At 39.2% G+C, this 20,585-nt stretch overlaps 2 protein-coding genes across 3 annotated transcripts in view; one reads left to right on the top strand and one right to left on the bottom strand.

Moving 5' to 3' along the window:
* Positions 1 to 36: 36 nt before the first annotated feature.
* Positions 37 to 3,759, bottom strand: LOC144062868 (protein ANKUB1-like). Of its 2 annotated transcripts, XM_077584647.1 has the most exons (6): positions 3,629 to 3,759; positions 3,341 to 3,475; positions 2,702 to 2,918; positions 1,661 to 1,775; positions 726 to 1,565; positions 37 to 348 (listed from the first exon to the last, which is right to left on the bottom strand). In XM_077584647.1, the coding sequence occupies exons 1-6, from the start codon at positions 3,746 to 3,748 to the stop codon at positions 267 to 269; spliced, it is 1,509 nt and encodes a 502-aa protein (XP_077440773.1). In that variant the 5' UTR covers positions 3,749 to 3,759; the 3' UTR covers positions 37 to 266. The 2 variants fall into 2 exon arrangements, with proteins under 2 accessions (XP_077440773.1, XP_077440772.1); XM_077584646.1 differs by lacking the exon at positions 37 to 348 and having other exon boundaries at positions 477 to 1,565.
* A 2,166-nt stretch (positions 3,760 to 5,925) lies between these two features.
* rnf13 (ring finger protein 13) overlaps positions 5,926 to 20,585 on the top strand; it is a 38,151-nt gene continuing 23,491 nt past the window's right edge. The window contains exons 1-5 of the mRNA XM_077583298.1: positions 5,926 to 6,132; positions 6,994 to 7,050; positions 9,909 to 10,096; positions 10,222 to 10,302; positions 13,646 to 13,768. Coding sequence (XP_077439424.1) covers positions 9,983 to 10,096; positions 10,222 to 10,302; positions 13,646 to 13,768 — 318 coding nt within the window. The 5' untranslated portion in view covers positions 5,926 to 6,132; positions 6,994 to 7,050; positions 9,909 to 9,982. The remainder of the gene's footprint in view (positions 6,133 to 6,993; positions 7,051 to 9,908; positions 10,097 to 10,221; positions 10,303 to 13,645; positions 13,769 to 20,585) is intronic.

Raw genomic sequence — 20,585 nt, 5'->3', positions numbered from 1 at the left:
GGCAAAAAGAACAAACACCATTCATTCATGCCAGCCCTCACTTGAACTGCCGTCAAAATGTGATCACGTTAATTATTTTCACGATGACCTACCCCATAGTCCTTACTGTGTCTCAAAGTAAAAGCAGTGGCTTCCCATGGCGAAGTCTAAGGTAACATTCTCATTTTTCCAAAGGATTTCTTAATCAACCAACCACTGTGGTTCAAGCAGGTGGGGAGGCAGATGGATTATTCACTGTTCCTACAATACAGCTGATCGCAGCAGAATCAAGATGTGCTCTGGATGTGCTTCCTGGCAAGTGTTCGAGCGAAGCTCAGTTGCTTCAACCAAGGCCTCTCTGTGAAAGCACTGCATGAAAGGGAAAACATCAATTACAGTCAATTAAATATATATTGCTATCACTGATTTACCATTAAATTTTTAATTACCAAAGCACTTGCTGATCCAGTTTTTTTGTGATCTATATTGAAGCAGGATTTTGATCTGCTTTCTCACCTCAAGCTTATTTTGTTCCTACATCTGAAAACATTCTTGGACTTATTTAATGTAATCAAAATAAGATGATCAATAGTTCATTTTGTAGTCTAATTGTCAGCATTGGTCCGAAAATAAATTCACTCAGATAGGCGGAACGATCAAATGTTTTTACCACTAGGTGGCAGAAGGTACATCTAAACCCTGGTGGGGTAAATGCTGCTGAGATATGAAGTAGGAAAGATAGAAACCTGGCGACTGTCAAGCAGTATACTGCATTTTCTCTTGTGGTTCGGTGTCTGGACTGCAAAGGCGTGTTGAAGAAGCAGTGGGAGGGTGGTGATGCACCAAAGAATGCTTGCAATGGAATGTGTTTTCCGGTAAGAGGTGGGAGTGAACACTGGCCGCCGCATAGGCCACCGGGTCCTTCACTGGTGTCACCATCATGTCTGCCCATGATCTGACTGTGTTTGGTCTGAATCTCTTTGTTAAAGCCATCAGGTTTCATTTGCAGCTTGCCATGAAGATGTGGTAACGCCCGGTTGGTGGAAAAAAGTAAGTTGCTTGTGGTTTGTTTGGTCTCCGCTCTCCTTGGTTTGGAGGACATTTTCGGCTGGTTGAAGCCGTCTACCAACAGCACTTTGCTATTTAAATTGTACTGGTAGTGATTTGATGCCATCCTTTGCTGCGCTAAACGTAGCCAGCGCCTCATCTGAAGGTAGACACGCATGGGCAGGGATATATTTGCCAGAGACGCTACTGAACATAGCTTCTCTGCTAAGTAGCAAACACATGATCTATGTCCATGCCGAATGGCAAGTTTCAAAGGGTCCAGTCCATCTGCGTCCCAGCAAGCCAAGGTCATAATATTCTTGGTGACAAAGAGCTTGAGGATGAGGAGCTGACTGCTCTGTGCAGCGACATGAATGGGGCATCTTCTGGCATCCCTGTGGGCAGTCTGGTGGCACCACTGGCGGTATGGATGGACCCCCACTGGCTCATCAGCATGCGCACCCCTGCGCAGCAGCCAATCTGCCAGATCCAGGTGGCCAAAAGAGGCCGCGATGTAGAGCGCTACCCGCAGCTGAAACCTGTAAACATTTGAGAAAAAAAGTTTTGGTGGATTTACAATAAGGTTTTTAATAAAGGTTCTAATCTGTGACATGCATGATTGTGGACCTCTGACCTCATGACAGGCCTCTCGTCTGACAAATGATTCTGGACTGTTGCTGTGTAGCCAAGGAGGCAACCTTGGAGGTACTCTACCCACCCATCCCAGGTATCCAAACGAAGATTTGCACCTAAGACAGAAACAATGCAGGAATTTATTCATTTATTTATTTTAGGGGTGTCAAAATTAGTGTGTTAATTCTTAGTTAATTTAAGTTCCTTTAACGACACTAATTTTCTCAACGTGCGACTAATGACTGCCTCCTACTTGGAAAGCCTGTACTGGGGGGAATTCCAGTCACAACGCAGCAGACACGTCCACATCAAAATTTAGCAGTAATAAATTTAATAATAATGCATATATTTGTGGAGACTGGGGTCAAGTTGTATTTTACAATTTTGATTTTTTTTGGGCAGAATTCCCCAAGTTACTTCATAATAAAGACTTAATATGAAAAAAAAATGCACTGAGCTGTCACCAACGTCTTACAAATGCATTTATGCCATCTAGTGGCAGAAAAAGACATCAACACAGATCAATATCACACTCGTTTTTTACAATACTGTACATCTTTTTAATTTTAACTCAATTTTATGAAATATTATGAAAATACTGTATTGTTGACTAAAAGATGTAGCCATATTTCTATTAGTTTTTTTTAATACCACTATTATGTTAACAAGAGTATGAAAACTTAGATTTTTTTTTAATTATACATTTAGAACAGATATAGAATGTGCAATTAATCATGAGTTAACTATTGAAGTCATACGATTATTTATGATATTTAAAAAAAATCATCTGACACCCTAATTTATTTTTTAATTTTTTATTCATCTATACACAAAAATGGCATTGTTCTCTATGAAACTTTGTTTTGGAAACTTTTCAACATTCTGTTGCAGATTTCAAGAATATTTTTTTTGTATTGCTTAAGTCACATTCAAAGGGTTCTCCCTCTTCCAGCAAGTGGTATAGTCCACCTGTCCACCCATTCCTAACATCTGTGGAAGTACTCCATGAACCTGGAAGTGGATGATTTCCAAAAAGCTTTACCCATTCCAATGGCATAGTCTTGCAGGGTCTTGCAGTCATATAGTTGAATTCCAGCAGATGTAGTAAGTCTGAAGGCACTGACGGGAAGTCCACTGTGTGCAGACACTACAGTTTTCAATTGGGCTACTGACATCTTTTGGAGAGACTCATTTTCCATAATTGGCAACATTTGTCCTGTCACAGCATTGAAGATGTAAACCAAAGGTCTCTGATAAATCTGAAGTAACAAAAGAGAAGGAGAAAAATTTTTATTTTTTTTTTTACCTTTACCTTTCACACTACAAATAAACACTTATACTTCTTATTTATGGGTAATTGTTACAATAAAGCAGGCTAATGGTATAACTCGGATAAAGTAATTGGCCAGAGAATCTGAGAATAAGCTAAAGAGAAAAAAAAGGCCAATTGAGAGGACGTTCATTAAAGTGAACAATGGATCATACACAATCACGGCAAATGTAAGGATACCAGTAAAACCCAAGTACACTAATGGGGGCATGTTAGATGCAAACATGTAAAGCACTACAATGACCTTTCATGCCAGATACACCTGTACTCCACTTTCGCTGACTGTAAGCCAGTCATATTTACTGCACACCTCCATCACAGTTCCCTAACTTCTGCCTAAACTCTGAATACCTTTATGAGGCCTTTTATGGTGCTGCCGCTCCGAATGCCCACGTCACACAGAGCCCAACAATCTTGGAGCGCTGCACCACCATAGCTCAGTTCCAGGTATTGGTTGTCATTGGATATTTGCACAAGAAAAGACTCCTACAGAAGAGATCAAGAAAATTTCTGAGCACCAAAAAAAAAAATCACTCATTTACCACTTATGTACTTTTGAGATTGCAGCTTTAATATAGAGTGCTTTTTAATTTTTCCATTAAAAACAATGTAAATAGGCGTCATTATGAAGACAATTACCTTTACCATCCGTTTAATGGCCCTCACAGTCAGACATGGAGCGACGTCAAAAGACTCCCAAGAGTCCTCGAAGCAGACCAAGATCCTCATGGTACGAACGTCCCCCTGTCTGATGTTCATGCTCTCCTGTGTTGCTCTGATGAAACCAAAGTGAGTGGGGGCTGCAGGGTGGAGTCACTGTGAAGTGGGCTAACAGAATAATCTGCAAAATAAAATAGGTCAGTTTAATGCTTTAAATACAAATTTCAGATCATTCAACAAATCTTTTATTTTGTATAAAGTCAACATGACTCACAATATTTTCAGTCTATCTTTAGCTATACTACATACTATTTAGGCTATCTAGGTGTGTTTGGTTTAGTCTCTTATTTTATGATATAACAATAAAAGCACGTGCATGGAGTCCAGTCTGAAAGTTCATTTGGTGAAGAAGATCTCATCAGTGAGGTGTTCATGAGAATATCTAAAGTGCTACACATTTTTAAGCATTTTGTTTGTTTTAGTATTTTGCTGTAAATGAAAGATTGTAGGTTAATCATATAGTTTTATGTGGTTAAAATAAGCTCAAGAGCTGTATCGTATGATAGCCCATGGACCATTTAATACACTCTTGACAAGGATAAACTCTGACCCTGACGTCCTATGTTTTCAATGTCAATAAGATTTAAACTTTCACATTTCTCATCTTCAGGCAACCTTTGAGTCTGTGGATATATAAAGTACTACAATTCTAAATTGTAAAATACATTCTTGTAATGCTCTTAAGGCTTTTGTCCATACTTCAATCACAACATTGTTTTATTTCAAATGAATTGTGGATGTGAAGAAAAAAAAAAGCACTAACTGTACCTACAAAGTTGCTTTTTATTTGATGTGTTCATTTGTTGAAGGCGGGGGTAAGCACAGCCATCTGACGTCAACTCCTTTCTTTGCCACAATAGTGAGAAAGAAAAGAACTGTTTACTGCTTTCGCTCTGTATTGAAGCAAAGCCAAATTTTTTTGAGTGTCCTTTCATTAAAGTTTTACCGGGAAATGACTCTTTTGCATGTGACCTTTGAAGCTTTATGTTCTTTGCTACACTGAGGAAAAGATACAAGTTTAACTCTTAATAAAGACATTCAATGCCAACAGTACACAAGACAGAAGTTAGACACAATCCATTCATCTATTTTCTCTAACGCTTATCCTCAATAGGGTGGCAGGTAAACTGGGATATAACCCTCTTGAGTGAGAGGCAGGAGTTCTGTAAGGGGTGCTTTGGGAGTACGGGGTACCGGTAAGACCGGAGTCCGAGTTTGATCCGCATTCAGCATTGCCGGCAATAAATCAGATTCGTTTCAAGTGAGGGTTGCACTCCGCTAAGGCTGCCCTTTGTCACTGATTCTGATTATAACCTTTATGGAGAAAATTTTGAAGTTCAGGTGAGATTTTGAGGGGATCCGGTTTGGTGGCCTGTCTCTTTTTACAGATGATGTGGTACTGTTGGCTTCCTTGAAGTTATAATCTCCAACTCTCACAGGAGCGGTTCACAGTACAGTGTCAAGCGGTTGGAATAAAAATCTGCACCTCCAAAGCTGAGACCAAGAAAGGGTGGCGTGCCCTCCCTGGGTCTGGGATGAGATCCTGCCTCAAGTGGAGGAGTTCAAGTATCTTGGGGTCTTTTTCACGAGTGGGGAAAGAATGGAGGGGAAGATCAACAGGTGAATTGGTGCACTAAAAATGGATCGATGAATGAATTCACTAGTTGTGTATGTGTTTGGAGTCGGAAAAAATATAGACAATAATTTAGAAAGATAAACATTGTCTTCAGTTAAAACATTCCTCTCTCTCTCTCTCTATATATATATATATATATAGCCTTACTACACCTGGTCTTTTTTTTTTTTTTTTTTTAAATAAAAGCTTTACTACTATTCATGATCATTTACAAAAAAATAATAAAATATCAACCTTGCAATTGTTTTTGTTTTTTAAGAAAAACAAAACAAAACACCTGACTCAGGGAATTTGAGACGGTCAGTTGTCATTGCTGCACTGCTAATGTGAAGGATATGTGGTTTGTGTCAAATCTGTGTGCTCTCTGGGGGCTCTTGCTGGCTAAGGGGCCCCAAGCAATTGCCTGCCTTGCCGAATGGCAAGCTACGCTGTTGCTGCATAAGAAATGAATGTACTGTATGTGTGCTATTCCGTCAAAATTTTGTTTTGGAGCGTCACGTGTGAAGTGTTTACGTCTGGAATCATTTCCGGAAAGGAACTTGATTGACAGTTACTTTGCCCAATCAGAGCGTCGGAGTGCGCGTGTGGCGGAAGTTTGTACTCTCACAAGAAGCAAGAAGATAGCTGACTTGGATTTAGCAGTTTGGCCCCAACGTTTGAACGGCATGACGTGCAGCCGCGATCGATGTCGGTGCAATCAGTCGTTCACATGACTTGTAGAGTCGTATAACTATGTCTCTGCCTGGACGATCAATTGGTTAAGAAAAAGTACCGCGGAAAAATCAAGGTAAAGACCCTTGTCCGGCTATAGCGAACCCGCGTTAGCATGTTTCTAGCTCTGGTAGCAATTAAATGACGCGCTCTCTTTTTTTAAATTGCACTATCCACATTTAATGTGCCCTGCCATTTATTTGTGTGTACCAACCGAGAATATAAGCAGCATTGCCTATTATTATCGGCTTCACACTGCTTGTCATTTATTTACACATAATCGTTTTGTTAGTGGGCGTCTGAGATTTGTTTGTCAACATATTCACCTCACAAAAATTGAGGTTCTGATTTGAACCTTTTGCACGTTTTGTCATTTCTAACAAATCACAGTTACAACATACTGTATTTTATAATGGCAAGTCATTTGATTTCTAGTCACCTGCTTACTGCTGTCATGTGGAGCGAAGCTTTCGCTTCCCTTTTATTTTTCCTTTTAAATGGGCAAGCATTTTGTGGCACCAAATTGCGAACTTTAATTCTTTAATTTCAGTCAGGATTGTGTCTGCACGTTGTTTGATTTCTGTATTACTGTGCTTGTTTGCAATAATGTGGTCTGTCGAGTAGCATAAGATATCGTGTATTGCTTCAATAATAACATTCAAAATAGTTGTGTATCGTTGTGAGGATCATTATCATAGGCTGGGTGATATGACTTCAGAATAAAATTTCCGAGATGATTTTTTTCCACCTCAATAATTTATTTTCCAATTGTAATATTTTCCCCATATTTTGGCTCACAAATTAGCAAATGATAATGACATTCTTTGTTAAGTTATGTTTTATGTTTATGGGATTTGCTTTATCTCTCCTAATACCAAACATGCTTTGAAAATTAAATTGACAAACAATTGAAATTCATTCTTTTTTCCCTTTACAGATATTGTTGGGAAAAAAAGTTCCTCCACTTGGAAAAATATCCATTTTGTCACAACATGTAAGTAAACACTATTCACTAAATGTTCAACATTTTCTAACTGTGATGCCTGTCCATGTGGTGGTTATTGAAGACTGAAAAGTAATCCCGCACCGCCTGCAGCCCTCGCATTCTTTTTTTTCCTCATGTAGAGTTAAGGGCAGCGAGGCAAGGTGTCATTGGCAAAATATTTGTATCTTAGAAGCACATAAAAATTTTCAACATGTCAATAAATCACTGCATTTGCAACATAAATGGGCATGATGATAAATGGACATGATGTCACTAGCACTGTACAGCAAACCCCCTTTTGATGTTCTATTGACATTTAAAAAAATGATTTCACTCGTGATGTTTCACACCAGGAATCCCCTTGTTTCTTTAAGGTGCTAAAAGGGTAAGAAAAGTTGCTAGTGACCAATTTGTTACGTTGCCAACTGACTGTTGTTAGTATAAAGTAGTGTAATATGTCATCTGGGACATTCTTTAAACTAGAGAAAGCCGCTAAAAAATTAGGAGGGGCGGGTGAGCATTACAGGTAAAGTATTTAAAAAGAGATGTTTTAATTTTCTGTATCATATGATATCCAGTATGCCCGTATCATGCGTTTGATTCTGTTTATGCTGTTTGGATTTTGTTTCCTGAAACCGTCTGATGAAACAGTTATTCAGTTATTGTCCACAAAAGAATTATATCCTATATCATTTAGCAACATGAGAAACAGGCATTTGTAGGAAAACTAAGACTTAAAACATAAAACAAGAAAAAAAAATCTGACTGTCATAAGATTTCATTTTAAAACGGAGTTATTTTGGCTTTGCCGCGCTACTGTCTCTACTGTTATTCTGTCTCCATCATTGTCCCACCCACAGCATCATTTGACTAGTTAAATTTGTAATAGGTAACAGACAATCAGCAGTGACAGCTGTTCATGCAGCTGTGGGCTAAAGCTGGCTTTGAGACGCTATTTTGTGTGTTCCTTGTCAAATGATTATCACATATACAGTAGTTATATATACATATACATTTGTGGAGCAAGAAATCTCTTTGTGACAGCTTTTCATTCTTCCAATTGCCGTTTTTAATGACAAAAATAACAAAATCCCTATATCCTTTGTGTTCCATCCCACTGCTGCTAAAGATGTTTCTACCATACAGTTCAAGTGCAGTTCAGCTCATCAAACTGACACAATAGATAAAAGAAAACAGACAAAACCCAGCATTTGATCTTCTTTCTGCTTGATATTGTGTTGAAGATAAGATTAGTTTTGAAATGTGTTGTTCCTCTTTGATTTTTGCTGTTGACAAATCAATTGACTACCGTGTGTGTAACTCCAGCCTTTATGGTGTTGGCAACCTAAGCAGAAAGTGGTGTGTTATTTTGTTGGTTCCCTATTTTGATGCCTTTTTTTTAACATTTGACAAAAAACAGTAAAAAATTGGGCGTGTGCGACCCCAGGGAACATTTTTTATTTTTATTTTTTTTAGAATAGTGTAATTGCACATCCACTACAGTAGGTGGCAATTTTGGAAATACATATTGTGTAGACCTAATAAAAGTCATAATCAAAACTCAGGATTCTATTGTGTGAAAACATAACATCATAACATTATTAAATATTTTATAGTATATTAACCTACTTTTTAACCTTACAAGCCACTCCTCCTGGCTGTCATGCACCGTAACGTTTATTTTTTAATTTTTTAGCATGTATCATTTTCTCTCCAGAGTCCAGACACTTACTAATTTGCCTGCTATTTTGCTGTTCTAAGTTGGATACGCTCTGTTTTAACACAGTTCCAGACAGTAATCTGTGAAAAGTGGACTCCATCAGTCACCCAAGTACATCATTCCGGTGTTAAACGCGCTAGCCGTGTCAAGCCTAGCTTATTTTATTTTAGCGATTAGCAGAACTTTGTTTTTTCTCGTCATCCCTTTGTAATGATAGGTCAGAAATGTAGCTTGTTTACCGCCACAGATGCGATGATTACTGACTTTAGAGTGACACTGCAACGTGTTTATCCAGCTGAAGCTCGTTGCTATTAGCTACGGCATACATAGCACAGAGCTCCTCTCAACCTCTGACTACCCGTGGTAGGTAACATGAGCCTGGTGAAGCTTTTTGGGACCGTCTCCACAGATTAGAAAATGTAATGTGTTTTGATAGGGCGCAAAATGCTAATTGCCTTTAAAAAGTGCCTCGCAAACCGCGATGCAAAACCCCTTTTTCGAACCTTGTACAGTATCTGTGTTTGATTTGTGGATTGTTGCTCATCTGTTAGTTATTAGCAAGTTAATACATTTTTTGTGTTAAATTTTTAAAGTTTTTATTTCACAGTAGCTTTTGTGACCTTTTCTTTTTCTTTCTTTTTTTAATCTTGCACTCGACAAAAATCTAGAATTAAATAAAGAAAGCATACAAAATCTAATAGACACAAAACTAAAACTAAGTATTTGAGAAAAAAAGATGAAAACTAGCAAACCTGTTTTAACAACTCATTAAAACTAGCTGATTTTAAATTTGCTTTAAAAAATTTAACTTTGCTCTTAAATGAAAAACAAGAAACAAAAACCCCAAACAATCATAACGTTGGTTCATGGTGGATCCACAGGTTAATTTTATTTTCTGCCATCGAGTGTAAGAAAATTTAATTGTTATGTTACTGACGTGAACTAAAATGCATTATTTGTAGTAGATAATTTTCTGCGGCATATCACCACAAACGAATTGAGATCTACGGTAAATGTTCAGATTTTCTGTAATACACAATTGATTAACCAATCCCTCACAACTGAAATAATTCATATCATTGGTTAGCAATGATCATGCCCTGTGTATCTGTAGTCCTTACATTTTACTGTTTTGTGTTTTTTCTAGTTGCGACAACATCACGCTGTATTATAGTGTGTTTATGAGTGCGCGGTGCAGCAGCTGAGCAACGTGATGCCAAAATGCTGCTGTCCCTGGGAATGCTGATGCTGTCGGCCACGCAGATCTACACCATCTTCACCGTCCAGCTCTTTGCTTTCCTCAACCTGCTGCCTGTGGAAGCCGACATCGCAGCTGTGAGTAACTCTCGATACGAATGCCTCACGTAAGGCTGACGTTAGTGATGATTTTTTTTGTATAACATATCTGTCTTACATCAGTGTCCTAAACAATACATTCTTATTTTTTGGGCATCTTTCAGTATTCATTTGACAACAAAACTAAGAGTTTTGATGATCTCCCATCGAGGTTTGGGTACCGACTACCTAGCGATGGATTGAAGGTGAGTCTAGAAACGTTTTTTGCAGCATTTTTATTATTTTGGAAAGGGAATTATGCCTGCAGCAGTGCCTCTTGCATCTCAAGGCAACACAAGACTGAGGATTCCCCTCAGGGCAACAGGCGGCCAAACAAAACCTTCTCTGTTTTCACTTACACAACTGCTGCTGTGTACGCTTGCCACCCGTTTCCAAAACGTCACCACAAGTGTCAATCCACAGAACGCTGTGCTCCGCTCTGTGGCATCTGATTATTTTTGTAGGTTAGTGCAGGGGATCAAATAATAAAAAGTAGCTGAAATTAACTTTCAAAAGATGGTGATAGAAGTTTTGCATTGGCCAGCAATTGTAAGCAGAAACACGTGAAACTCGTCATCAAATATGATTTTAACAGGCAGCGGCACAGTGGGGCATGTGACTGGCTTGTTGGCATAACAGTTATAGGATGTGGGTTCAAATCTCTTTGTGTTTGCGTGTGTTTGTCTCTGGCAACTCTTGTTTTTCACCCACATAACAACATGCATGGTATGTTATTTGAAGACTTAAAATTGGCCAGAGGTGTGACCATCAATTGTTATCTAGACATACTCTGTGATTGACAGGGTCACACTACCTGAAGTGGTAAAGTCGGGTGGGAAATGCTCTAGCTCATCTGTGACCTTGAACATAATAAGCCAGGGTGGTTGTTGTTGTTGTTTTTTTAAAGGGGAAGTCTACCCAAAAATGTTCTATGCAGCTAGTCTAAACATAGTATTCTGATTAATATTGCATTTGTGGAGTATGAGTTAAGCAACAAAATCCACTTGTTTTTATCCATCTCAGGGGGCGGCCATTTTGCCACATGCTGTCAACTGAAAATGACATCACAGAAACTCATGGCTGAGGTAATGACCAGTCATGGCTCACGTATTTTCTGAAGCTGAGCTGTGATTTTTGGGGTCGACTTCCACTTTAAATGAATGAGATTAGAAAAAAGAAATTTATGTGATAATAAAATAAACCTAAAAAAGAATTGAAAAATGTAGCAGATTTTTTTTTCAAGATAAATAATTATTTAAATAAATAAAAAATACATAAATACATTTGAAGTAAATTTTTAGGAAAGTTATTTTAAAATGGGACAAAAGGCCTTGTCCCACTGCAATTCACACAATGTAGTGTATCAACCAACCCATCCTCCGTGCATGTGCCCCAGTGCACAAAATGGGCACCTTCCCCCGTGAGCAGCGCGCTGTGACGACATCTCGCTGCGTCAAATGGGAGTGATTTCAGAGTGACAACAAGAGGTTTTGGTGGAGCTGTACATGGAAAACAGCAAGGAGAAGATGCTTTTTTTATTCTTCTCTCAGCCTCTTTTATACAGAGACCTCAGATCAAAGCTGCAGCAGAAGGTCCCCCATTAAGAGGAACTCCACGTTTTATACAGAGCTCTGCAAAGGAGCAGGTTTGCTGCAACTGTAGTTGATTTTACACAGCAACAGGCAACGCTGTCAAGATTGCATCACCGTCTGTGTCTAATGTGAACTATCAATACACATCTGTGAAGGCACCATTGATGCTGAAAGGTCCATACAGATTTTGTGGCAACATGTACTGGCATCCATGCAATGTTTTTTTCAGGGACATCCCTTCTTATGACACCAAAGCAATTCCAAGCCAAATTAAATTAATAAGTTTGAACACTAAAATTCTTGTCTTTGTTGTTGACAAGTTGAAAAGTATTTAAAAGTATTATTTCATTCGGACTGGCACAGTGAATTAGCTTCACCCTGTAATGTGGGGTGGAATTGCAGAACAGCTCACAAACACATTAAAAAAAATAGATAGCTAATTATTTACTTGGTTGTTTAATGTCACACTTTATGGGTGGGCACTGAACATTAGTATTAGTATTAAAGCTTCAGGCTATATTCCAAAACATTTTACTGTATTTCATAATGTCCCCTTTAAACACTATAAGATAGAATGTATTTGTATTGTCTGTCATTTAATTTTGTGTTGACCTTTTTTATTATTATTATTTTATTGTCTGTGTGTTGATTAGGGTAGATTTCACAAGTGTTTCTTCTTTCTGTCCCCTTTCATTTTTTCTTTTATTTTAAAGAATGAAATAGATTTTTTGAATTGAATTGAAATGGAACATTTTTAGTCAGACACTCACCTCTCTTGTCACTGAATGTAGTTAAGTTTCCACATTATATGCTTTCACACTTATATTGTCATATTTATCCAGCAAAATGTCTAATTATATGTGTAAAAGTGGCGTATTTACATGCACAGGAATGCGGGTTTTATTTTTTCCCCATCCTCTGACGTTTTTTCCCATAATGCACCAAGGCTCCGCTCCGTCATTTCCTTACTTACATCCTGTATATCCTTATTTGGCCAACAGAAGGCCCTTCAGCACATTACCGTTTCCTCCTACTGTAGAGCCTTATTTGTCCTACAGAGGGTGCACTTGCTCCGGTTTCCACAGTTAGTAGGGCAGTAGTATAGTGACGTCATGGAGCGCCAGTGGAAGAGACAGCCATTGGTGAGGGTGGCCAGGGTGCTTGGTAATTACTCACATCCGGGGCTTGATGTGCAGTTTACACAAGAAAAATGTAACTCTGGTAAATTGTTGTGAAGTATGTGTGCCTGCACATGTGTATGTATGTCTGTTTGATTGTGTGTGCGTGTGTTTGTGAGAGTGAGAGAGGAAGTGCTGTACTGCTGACTATATACATGGTGGTTTTTGAGCCGTTATCTTGAAGTGTGCTCAACTTACCCCACTTCCTGTTGAAACGGCATCTGACACTTATTATATACTTTCCTGGCGTGGCTCTTTCATAAGTGAGAGGTCCTTTTTTTAATTTTTTTTTTTAGGAAGGATGAGTTCAGTGGAACAACTTGTGAGCCCTGACAATCATGCATCCAGTTTACATAGCACTTGTCCTCATTAGCGTTGCAGGTGAGCTTCAGCCTTTTCCAGCTGACTTTGGGCAAGAGGTCGCGAGTCAATCATAAAGCACCTATCGACAAACACAACCTTCTACTCTCACATTCACATTTATGGACAATTTAGTCTTCAGTTGTCTTAAACAACATGCATGTTTTTGGAATGTGGGAGGGAGCCGGAGTAACGGGTAACAGCCAACAAAAGAAGTGAGAACATGAAAGGATTTGAACTCAGAACCTCTCAAACGTGAGACAGAAATGGTAACCACCGTATGAGCGACCCTGCCTGACCTATCCCCAAATTAAAACCATTTGAAAGGAAGTCTGTTGCAATGTATTGTGATCATCTATAACCCTGCATTTTTGATGTGTTGATGCCACAGAAACTAATGATGTCATCCACCCCCACAGGGTTTCCTGATTGGCGCTCGACCGGCAAACGCATGCGAGCCCATCGAGCCCCCGCCCAGGGACAACTTGACGGGTGCCTTCGTTGTCCTTATCAAACGCTTTGATTGCAACTTTGATATAAAGGTTTGTCCCTCGTAACCGCTTCGACAGAATGTGCCTGTGTAAAATACAATGGTACCTTGACTTACGAGTAGATGCTGAGCGATATGGCAAAAACATCCCAATTTTTTTCCCCCCATATCCGATTTCTATTTTTGGTTGTATTGTTCGCATTGGAACACATTCAATAGACTAATACTGCAACATGTGCAGTATCATTGCACTTAGTGGTTCTTAACCTGGGTTTGATCGAATGATTCGTGATGATATGCCCTGCTAGGCCATCATTGGCTGCAGGTGATACATTGCTTAGGTCTATCTGTGCTGCAGGGAATTTGGTGCGCTCAGTCGTCGACTTGTGATTGTTGTGATGGTACGTCATGTGATTTCTTTATTGTAATCCCTGGTCGAACGAACATGTGCATTATGAATTCATGTATGGTGTTCCACAGGGTTCAATTCGAGGGCCTCTCCTTTTTTTTTCATTGTATCTGCCGCTTCTGGGTTCCATCTTAAGAAAACAGCAGTAGAAGTGTTACATAAATATCGAGTTGAGCTGAGTGATAGGAGACAGCATCCTACCTGCATGATTTGCAATGCCAAGTTGAGCAAATCTAGTCCAACATAACTAGCTAACTAGAAAAACTAAAGGAGCACTTTCTTAAGATGCATGTAGATGAGGAATACAATAAGACAACACTTTAAGAATTCAAAGTGAAGAGAGCCAGATTCGATGAAAAGGCTACTCTCCCTGTTAATTTTATTTCATTTGAAAACAATCCTTTTTTCTTTTCTTTTTTTAATAAAGAAGGGTTCGGTGAATGTGCATAAGAAATTGGTGAGGTTCAGTACCTCCAACGAAGTTTAGAACCACTGCAACCACTTTGTGTTGTGACTGAAAAGCAAATGCTTAAAAAAAACAAAACGTTATTTCAACATCCGTGATGTTCCGCTTGTTAGTACTCAGTTTTGAGGTTTAGCTTGTCTGAAACGATAGCACGAAAACAGGAAGTGGGCTTTTTTTTCTCTCAACCTGCCATTCTCCATATGCGCCTCTGCCTTTCGTTTTCTTGCTCTGACAGCGAAAACAACTTCAAATCATTTTTATTTGTCTCATTTCAGAAAATTATAAAGATGCTATTGAGAATGTTTTTTTATAAAATAAATACATAGAACAATTGAACACAAACACAACTGAAAATTTTATATACAGTCTATTCAGTACAAAAAACACTTTGGCCCACCAGAAGATGTGTTGTTTTAACATCATATAAGGCTACTAAGTTGATCATAAACCTTTACCAAAGCTAAATGTAAAGTTAAAAAAATCATAATCTTTGAGCTGTGTAGGTATTTTAGTTTGTTTGTCCGAATTCAGCTCCACAGACAAAATATAATGTCTTCATTTAATCGAACTATGTAATTCGCTATACAAACGGTGCCTCGTCGAGCGGAACCAATCGCAACAAGAACGCTTATCGCAACAACCACAAAAATCACACAAACACACACGCCTGTTGGGCAATGTGATGAGATTTATTTGGTTATATTATGGCAGACCTAATGAATGAGCAGGCACTCCAGAGACCCAAAAATTTGTATACAAGCAATTAAAGTCAGCTTTCTATGATACGTTATGTCTTTTCCCCGTTTTGTGTTAATCACGCTGTGTTAAAAGCGATGTGAGAGGAATGGAGAGGCAGGAGATGTGATTTAAAATGAGATGGAGAAAGGGAGAGGGTGAAGAACGGGAAGAGGAGGTGTTAGTAATTGTTTCGAGGCGAGCAAAGCATGCTGCATTTTGGCAGCCTCTCATCATCAGTCACTTCGGCGGCGTCTACTCTTCATTTGCACCTTCTTGGATGAGCTTCATCCATCTTCCCATCAGATCAGTCTGTCTTATTTTCCCCCACTTAGCTACTTTTGTTCCAGTCAAGCCTGTTTGCCCGTTTCACTCTTTTCGTCTTTTGCGACTGAACGAACCAGCCATACAGCCTTATAAGGTCTTACTGCATGCTTTTTGTTGTCTTTTGCCTGTGAGGACATTTATTGTTCCAAACCATTTACTCAAGGCAGGGCCACCCCCACCCTCACCAGACTAGTCTTGCACACTCGCAACACACACAGGCATTTGAAAGTCAGGGTTTAGCTAAAATGGCTTCACATTCCTAAATTCCGTCTATGACCAAGACCTACCCGAAACACAGACACACCAGATTCCATGTCTCAGACCTGATTTGCACAGAGACATGCCTCGATCGTTGTCACTGCAGCCCTTTACTGAGATTAGTGCTTTTACCTCTATTTATAGTCTGATTTTATATTTCTTAGGGATGTACCGATACCGTTTTTTTCTTCTTCAGTATTTACAGTACATTTGAGAACTCGGCGATACAGAGTGTCAATACTTGATAATGTCATTTTCTAGACTTGTAGCCCAAATCCGCGCTCCCGTTTGTTTACTGTGGTTACTAAGTGTACTTTTGCCGAAAAACATATGTCCCAACAAATGGAAAATTTCAATTTATCATAATGGCAAATAAAGTGCACATTTCTAGTGCTTTATCTGCACCATATGTTGTCCAAGGCGCTTTACCAATGCTCATATCGGAGTATACCGATGTGCTAACAGTCACACCAACTGGCGTTAGAGGCCAGCAATGAAGTAATGATGTTATGCAACATGTACCTGATTTAAAAAATAAAATAAAATTATGCAGTGTGAGCAGTAAATTCTTTTTTATTTTATTTATCCGAACATAGCCTAGCTGGGCTTCGTTGACTGCTTAACAGTTGATTGTAATGCTCGATAGCTAGCTAACGAAACATTATTGGTTCCAAAGGCAGCGGGCTTTCACTTTCCTCCCACATATATATACACGTGAGACATGTTTGTTTATGTGTGGCCATCACTGTGACAACAAACACGACGATACTGTGACGCAATGTGACTCAACTCTGGAACTACTCATTCAGTGTTCGTTTTTTAACGGCCAATTTGCTGCTCAATTTGAGTCACCAACGATTCGTGCACGACCCTATCAAAAACACAAACTTATTGGACATGGCACAAGTTATACTCAAATTTCAAACTCCTTTTACAGTACTGTACACACAAACAAATATTGGGATCTATTAGTATTCTTACTTATGTTTTAACATTTTATCTTTGATCTTATTATGGCCAGAACTTACTTAACAGTATATATTTTTTGCCCTATAAAATCTAGTTGAGTTGCATTCAATTGGTCTTACACACGCAGAATCCTATTCCGTTTTCCTGTGATGAACAGTAGATGCACTTCTCCTGTTGCATGCACGTAGACCTCAAGGGGGCAGTGTGGGGCATATGTTAATAAAAAGATTTGATGAACGCTTCGGTAATATAGCTTGTCTTTTACAAAGGATAAAGACTATATGCCTCTAAATGTAGTTATATTTCATCTTTCCGTGTGGCAGAATATGCTATTTGTTACCCGACCTGTGGCATTTTTCATTTTTTGTGCGAACATTTGTATGCATGTGTCAGCATTCAACATGCCACTCCTATGTTTTTTCCAAATAGCCCCCCCCCCCTTTTTTTTTTCTTTTCTGGAGAGCTCAGATAGCCTCCCCCTAATACCGTACATTAGCTGTTAGCATCCAATGAGTCAACATCATAATGGATCTGTGGCCGTAATGGACAATAAAAGAGACTCGTGCCCACTTAACCTTCTGCGAAGAGTGAGCACTTCAACATATTTGTGTGGGGGTTTGTGCATTTTGAGGTCGAAAGGGTCAAACGTCGAGAAAATGCATTTGAGAGGGGGAGAGAGAGGTGGCATTCCTCCTGATTCCTTTTTAGAAAACAAATCTCCAGAGAAAGAGGGGTTGCACTTCCTGTGTACTGAGATTTTTTCTGTATCTATTTGGGGGAGGCGGGGCAGCACATGGCATCAGTGACCTCTATGCAGGAGAGGGGGGTTGAACAGGAAACTTGATACCCCTCCACCCCACCCCCTTCCCATAGCTTCCTTTCTTCCTTCCTTCATTGTCAGATTCTGTGCAGACTGGCTGTCTGTTTGTTCCCCTTGCATGCATTTTCAAGTCTATACACATTGAGACATAATGTTCTAGTTATGCAACATGGACAAGCCGGGGCCAAAAGTTTTGACACACAAGTTTGCTGGTGTTGGACCAGATCCGCTTAGAAAATCGTAAATGTTGAACCTGTTCGGTATTTCTGATTGAAAATTATTGTGTGTGGTCAATAAGTTAAGCCAAACCGAGTGACTCAGCAATTGTGACGTGAAACAGAATTTTAGCCAATTAGGAAGCAACCTGAAGCTTGCGCTGTTGCCAGACACAAATAGAGGCGCAACTGGTTGTGTTTTGTGTTTGTATAACACGTCTCACAAGTCATTCAAGACAATGAAAATGACAAGACTTTGAAAATGCGATATAATTATCATTTAAGCTAACAGTTAGCCTAGCTCGTATTTCTTCTATTATTGTTTTTATCAGAGGCGGACGCTTCAAGGGTTAACCCCCTAACCAAAACAATCTGAAAGGTTCATCAGAGAAAATGACTTCCTCACAGTCCTCAGCTGTCCAATCCATCTCTACCTTTTGTAAAATGGCAGTCTGTCCCTGGAAAGAAGTGACTTGTTTGTTCCCCTTCTTGACACCGGGCCATCCCTCAAGTCTTCTTACTGTGGGCGCAGATGCACTCGCACCTGCCTCCTGCCATTTCTGAACAAGCTCGGCAAAATCTTGGAGCTGAATCACCTGAATCTACCTCTCACGTTGGGATTCTCCCCTTAAAGTTTTTGACGATGCAACAAATAGTGGATTTAAAGGTAGCTTCTTTGGACAAACTTGTTTGTCAATGTTCAATGGATACAAAATATAATATAGTTAATACAGTGAAAGACATCTCTCTTTCTTTCTTTCTCATCGTCGCTTACCCTTAAAGGGGTCACATCCAGCAAAGTAATGAACTAATTAATCATACAGCTAGCTATTTTCTTTATTCTGGAAAAAAACTTAGGTTTTCATTAAATGAAGTCATGTAGTCATCTCTCCATACAGCAAGTTTTAACATGAGAATCTGCACATTGAAATGGTGTCTGCAGGGCAACAAAAAAGTACTTCAGCATATCTTTGCTTTGGGAGTGGCAGTGTTACTTCCTCTTCGGGTTTTTTTTTTTTTATCAGCAGATCAAACATTGCTTAAACGCTTCGGCTGACTAAGGTGTGGCCGACGTTCCATTTTTCAGCTCTAGTTAAGTAGAAACCATATGAATCCGCTTTAAGTTAACATTTGTAATCTCATTTTTTTTTCAATTTTTATTTTTTTTAACCTCACCTTACTAGAAGGAAGGCAAATTCAGTTTTGTGTTGCCCTGACCTCACCACCCTGGAGCTATGCACGATAACAAGCACACACATACAAGCCTTGCTTTTATTAACATGATGATCTAGCTTTCTGCACGCGCTCACTCGGTCTCATGACTGCGTATGACTATAGCTGACGGGATGTATGACTCGTGAATGTTTGTGGGTGCTTATTCTCCAAGCTGGCTGGATTTGTCTTGCCATGTGTTGTGGCAATAAACAAGCACAGTTTGGTCCCATGGGTTTGTGCACACACAGTCATTTGCTATAACTACATACATTGCTGAACTGATCATGACTTGAGCAGTGAAAAATAATTTTATTTGCGGTGTCAAAATGAGTGCATTCATTTTGAGTTAATTTAAAGTTCTTTTTTTTAGTTCTGCTAATTATTTTTTTTAAACATGCGATTACTTACTTGGAAAGCCTGTACTGGGGGAATTTCAGTCGCAACACAGCAGACATGTCCATGTAAAAATTTAGCAGTAATACATTTAATAATAATGCATATAATTGTGGAGACTGGGGTCAAGTTGTATTTTACAATTTTAAAAATGTGCAGAATTTCACAAGTTACTTCATGTTAAAGACTAGATAGCTCTTAACTCATTCACTCCCAGCCATTTTCACTGACAACCCCCTTCGCTCCCGGCTGTTTTACTGGATTTTGACAGATTTTGGAATGATTAGAGTCTCTTCTTCCATCAGGAAAAAAATGTATACTTCTATCTGTTTCCGTTTTGCAGCAATTAGGATTAGAATATAGCTCAGTTTCATAATTATTCACAAATCTATTTAGAAATGTGAGTAAATTATCTTTTTTTTAACATGGCCCTGGTTGATCTCTTCTGCTCTGCTGCCAGCTTTTGGCTGTTTTTGTAATAACTACCATTTATTCAACCGTTCTTTGCAGTTCAGAGGCTGCATCAAAGCCTTCTGTATGCTCTAGCATAAAAAAATGTATAAATACGTCTTTGGGACACTTAAAACATTTAAAATAGAACTCATTTGTGCGTTTTAATAATAATAATGCATTAGATTTATATAGCGCTTTTTTGGACACTTTACATTGGTTGCATTATTCATGCGCTCACACATTCACACTGTGGTGGCGGCAAGGTACTTAAGTAGCCACAGTTGCCCTGGGGCAGGCTGACGAAAGCCTGGCTGCCAGCGTGCGCCTACGGCCCCTCCGACCACCACCAAACATTCGCACCTTCCATACACCATTGTGAGTAGCACTGGAGGCAATGTATGTGAAGTGCCTTGCCCAAGGACACAAGGACACATGACTTGGGGGAGAGCGGGGTTCGAACATTCTGGTTACTAAAACGACCGTCTCTACACCTTGAGCCACGGCCGCCACTTTTTGGGGAGCAAATGAGTTAATATGAAAAGAAAAATGCACTGAGCTGTCACCAACGTCTTACCAATGTAATTATGCCATCTAGTGGCAGAAAAATTA

Source organism: Vanacampus margaritifer, chromosome 13, assembly GCF_051991255.1.
Source record: "Vanacampus margaritifer isolate UIUO_Vmar chromosome 13, RoL_Vmar_1.0, whole genome shotgun sequence".
Classification (NCBI taxonomy): domain Eukaryota; kingdom Metazoa; phylum Chordata; class Actinopteri; order Syngnathiformes; family Syngnathidae; genus Vanacampus; species Vanacampus margaritifer.
The sequence above is the reverse complement of the archived record's forward strand: the minus strand, read 5'-3'. Positions and strand labels throughout refer to the sequence as shown.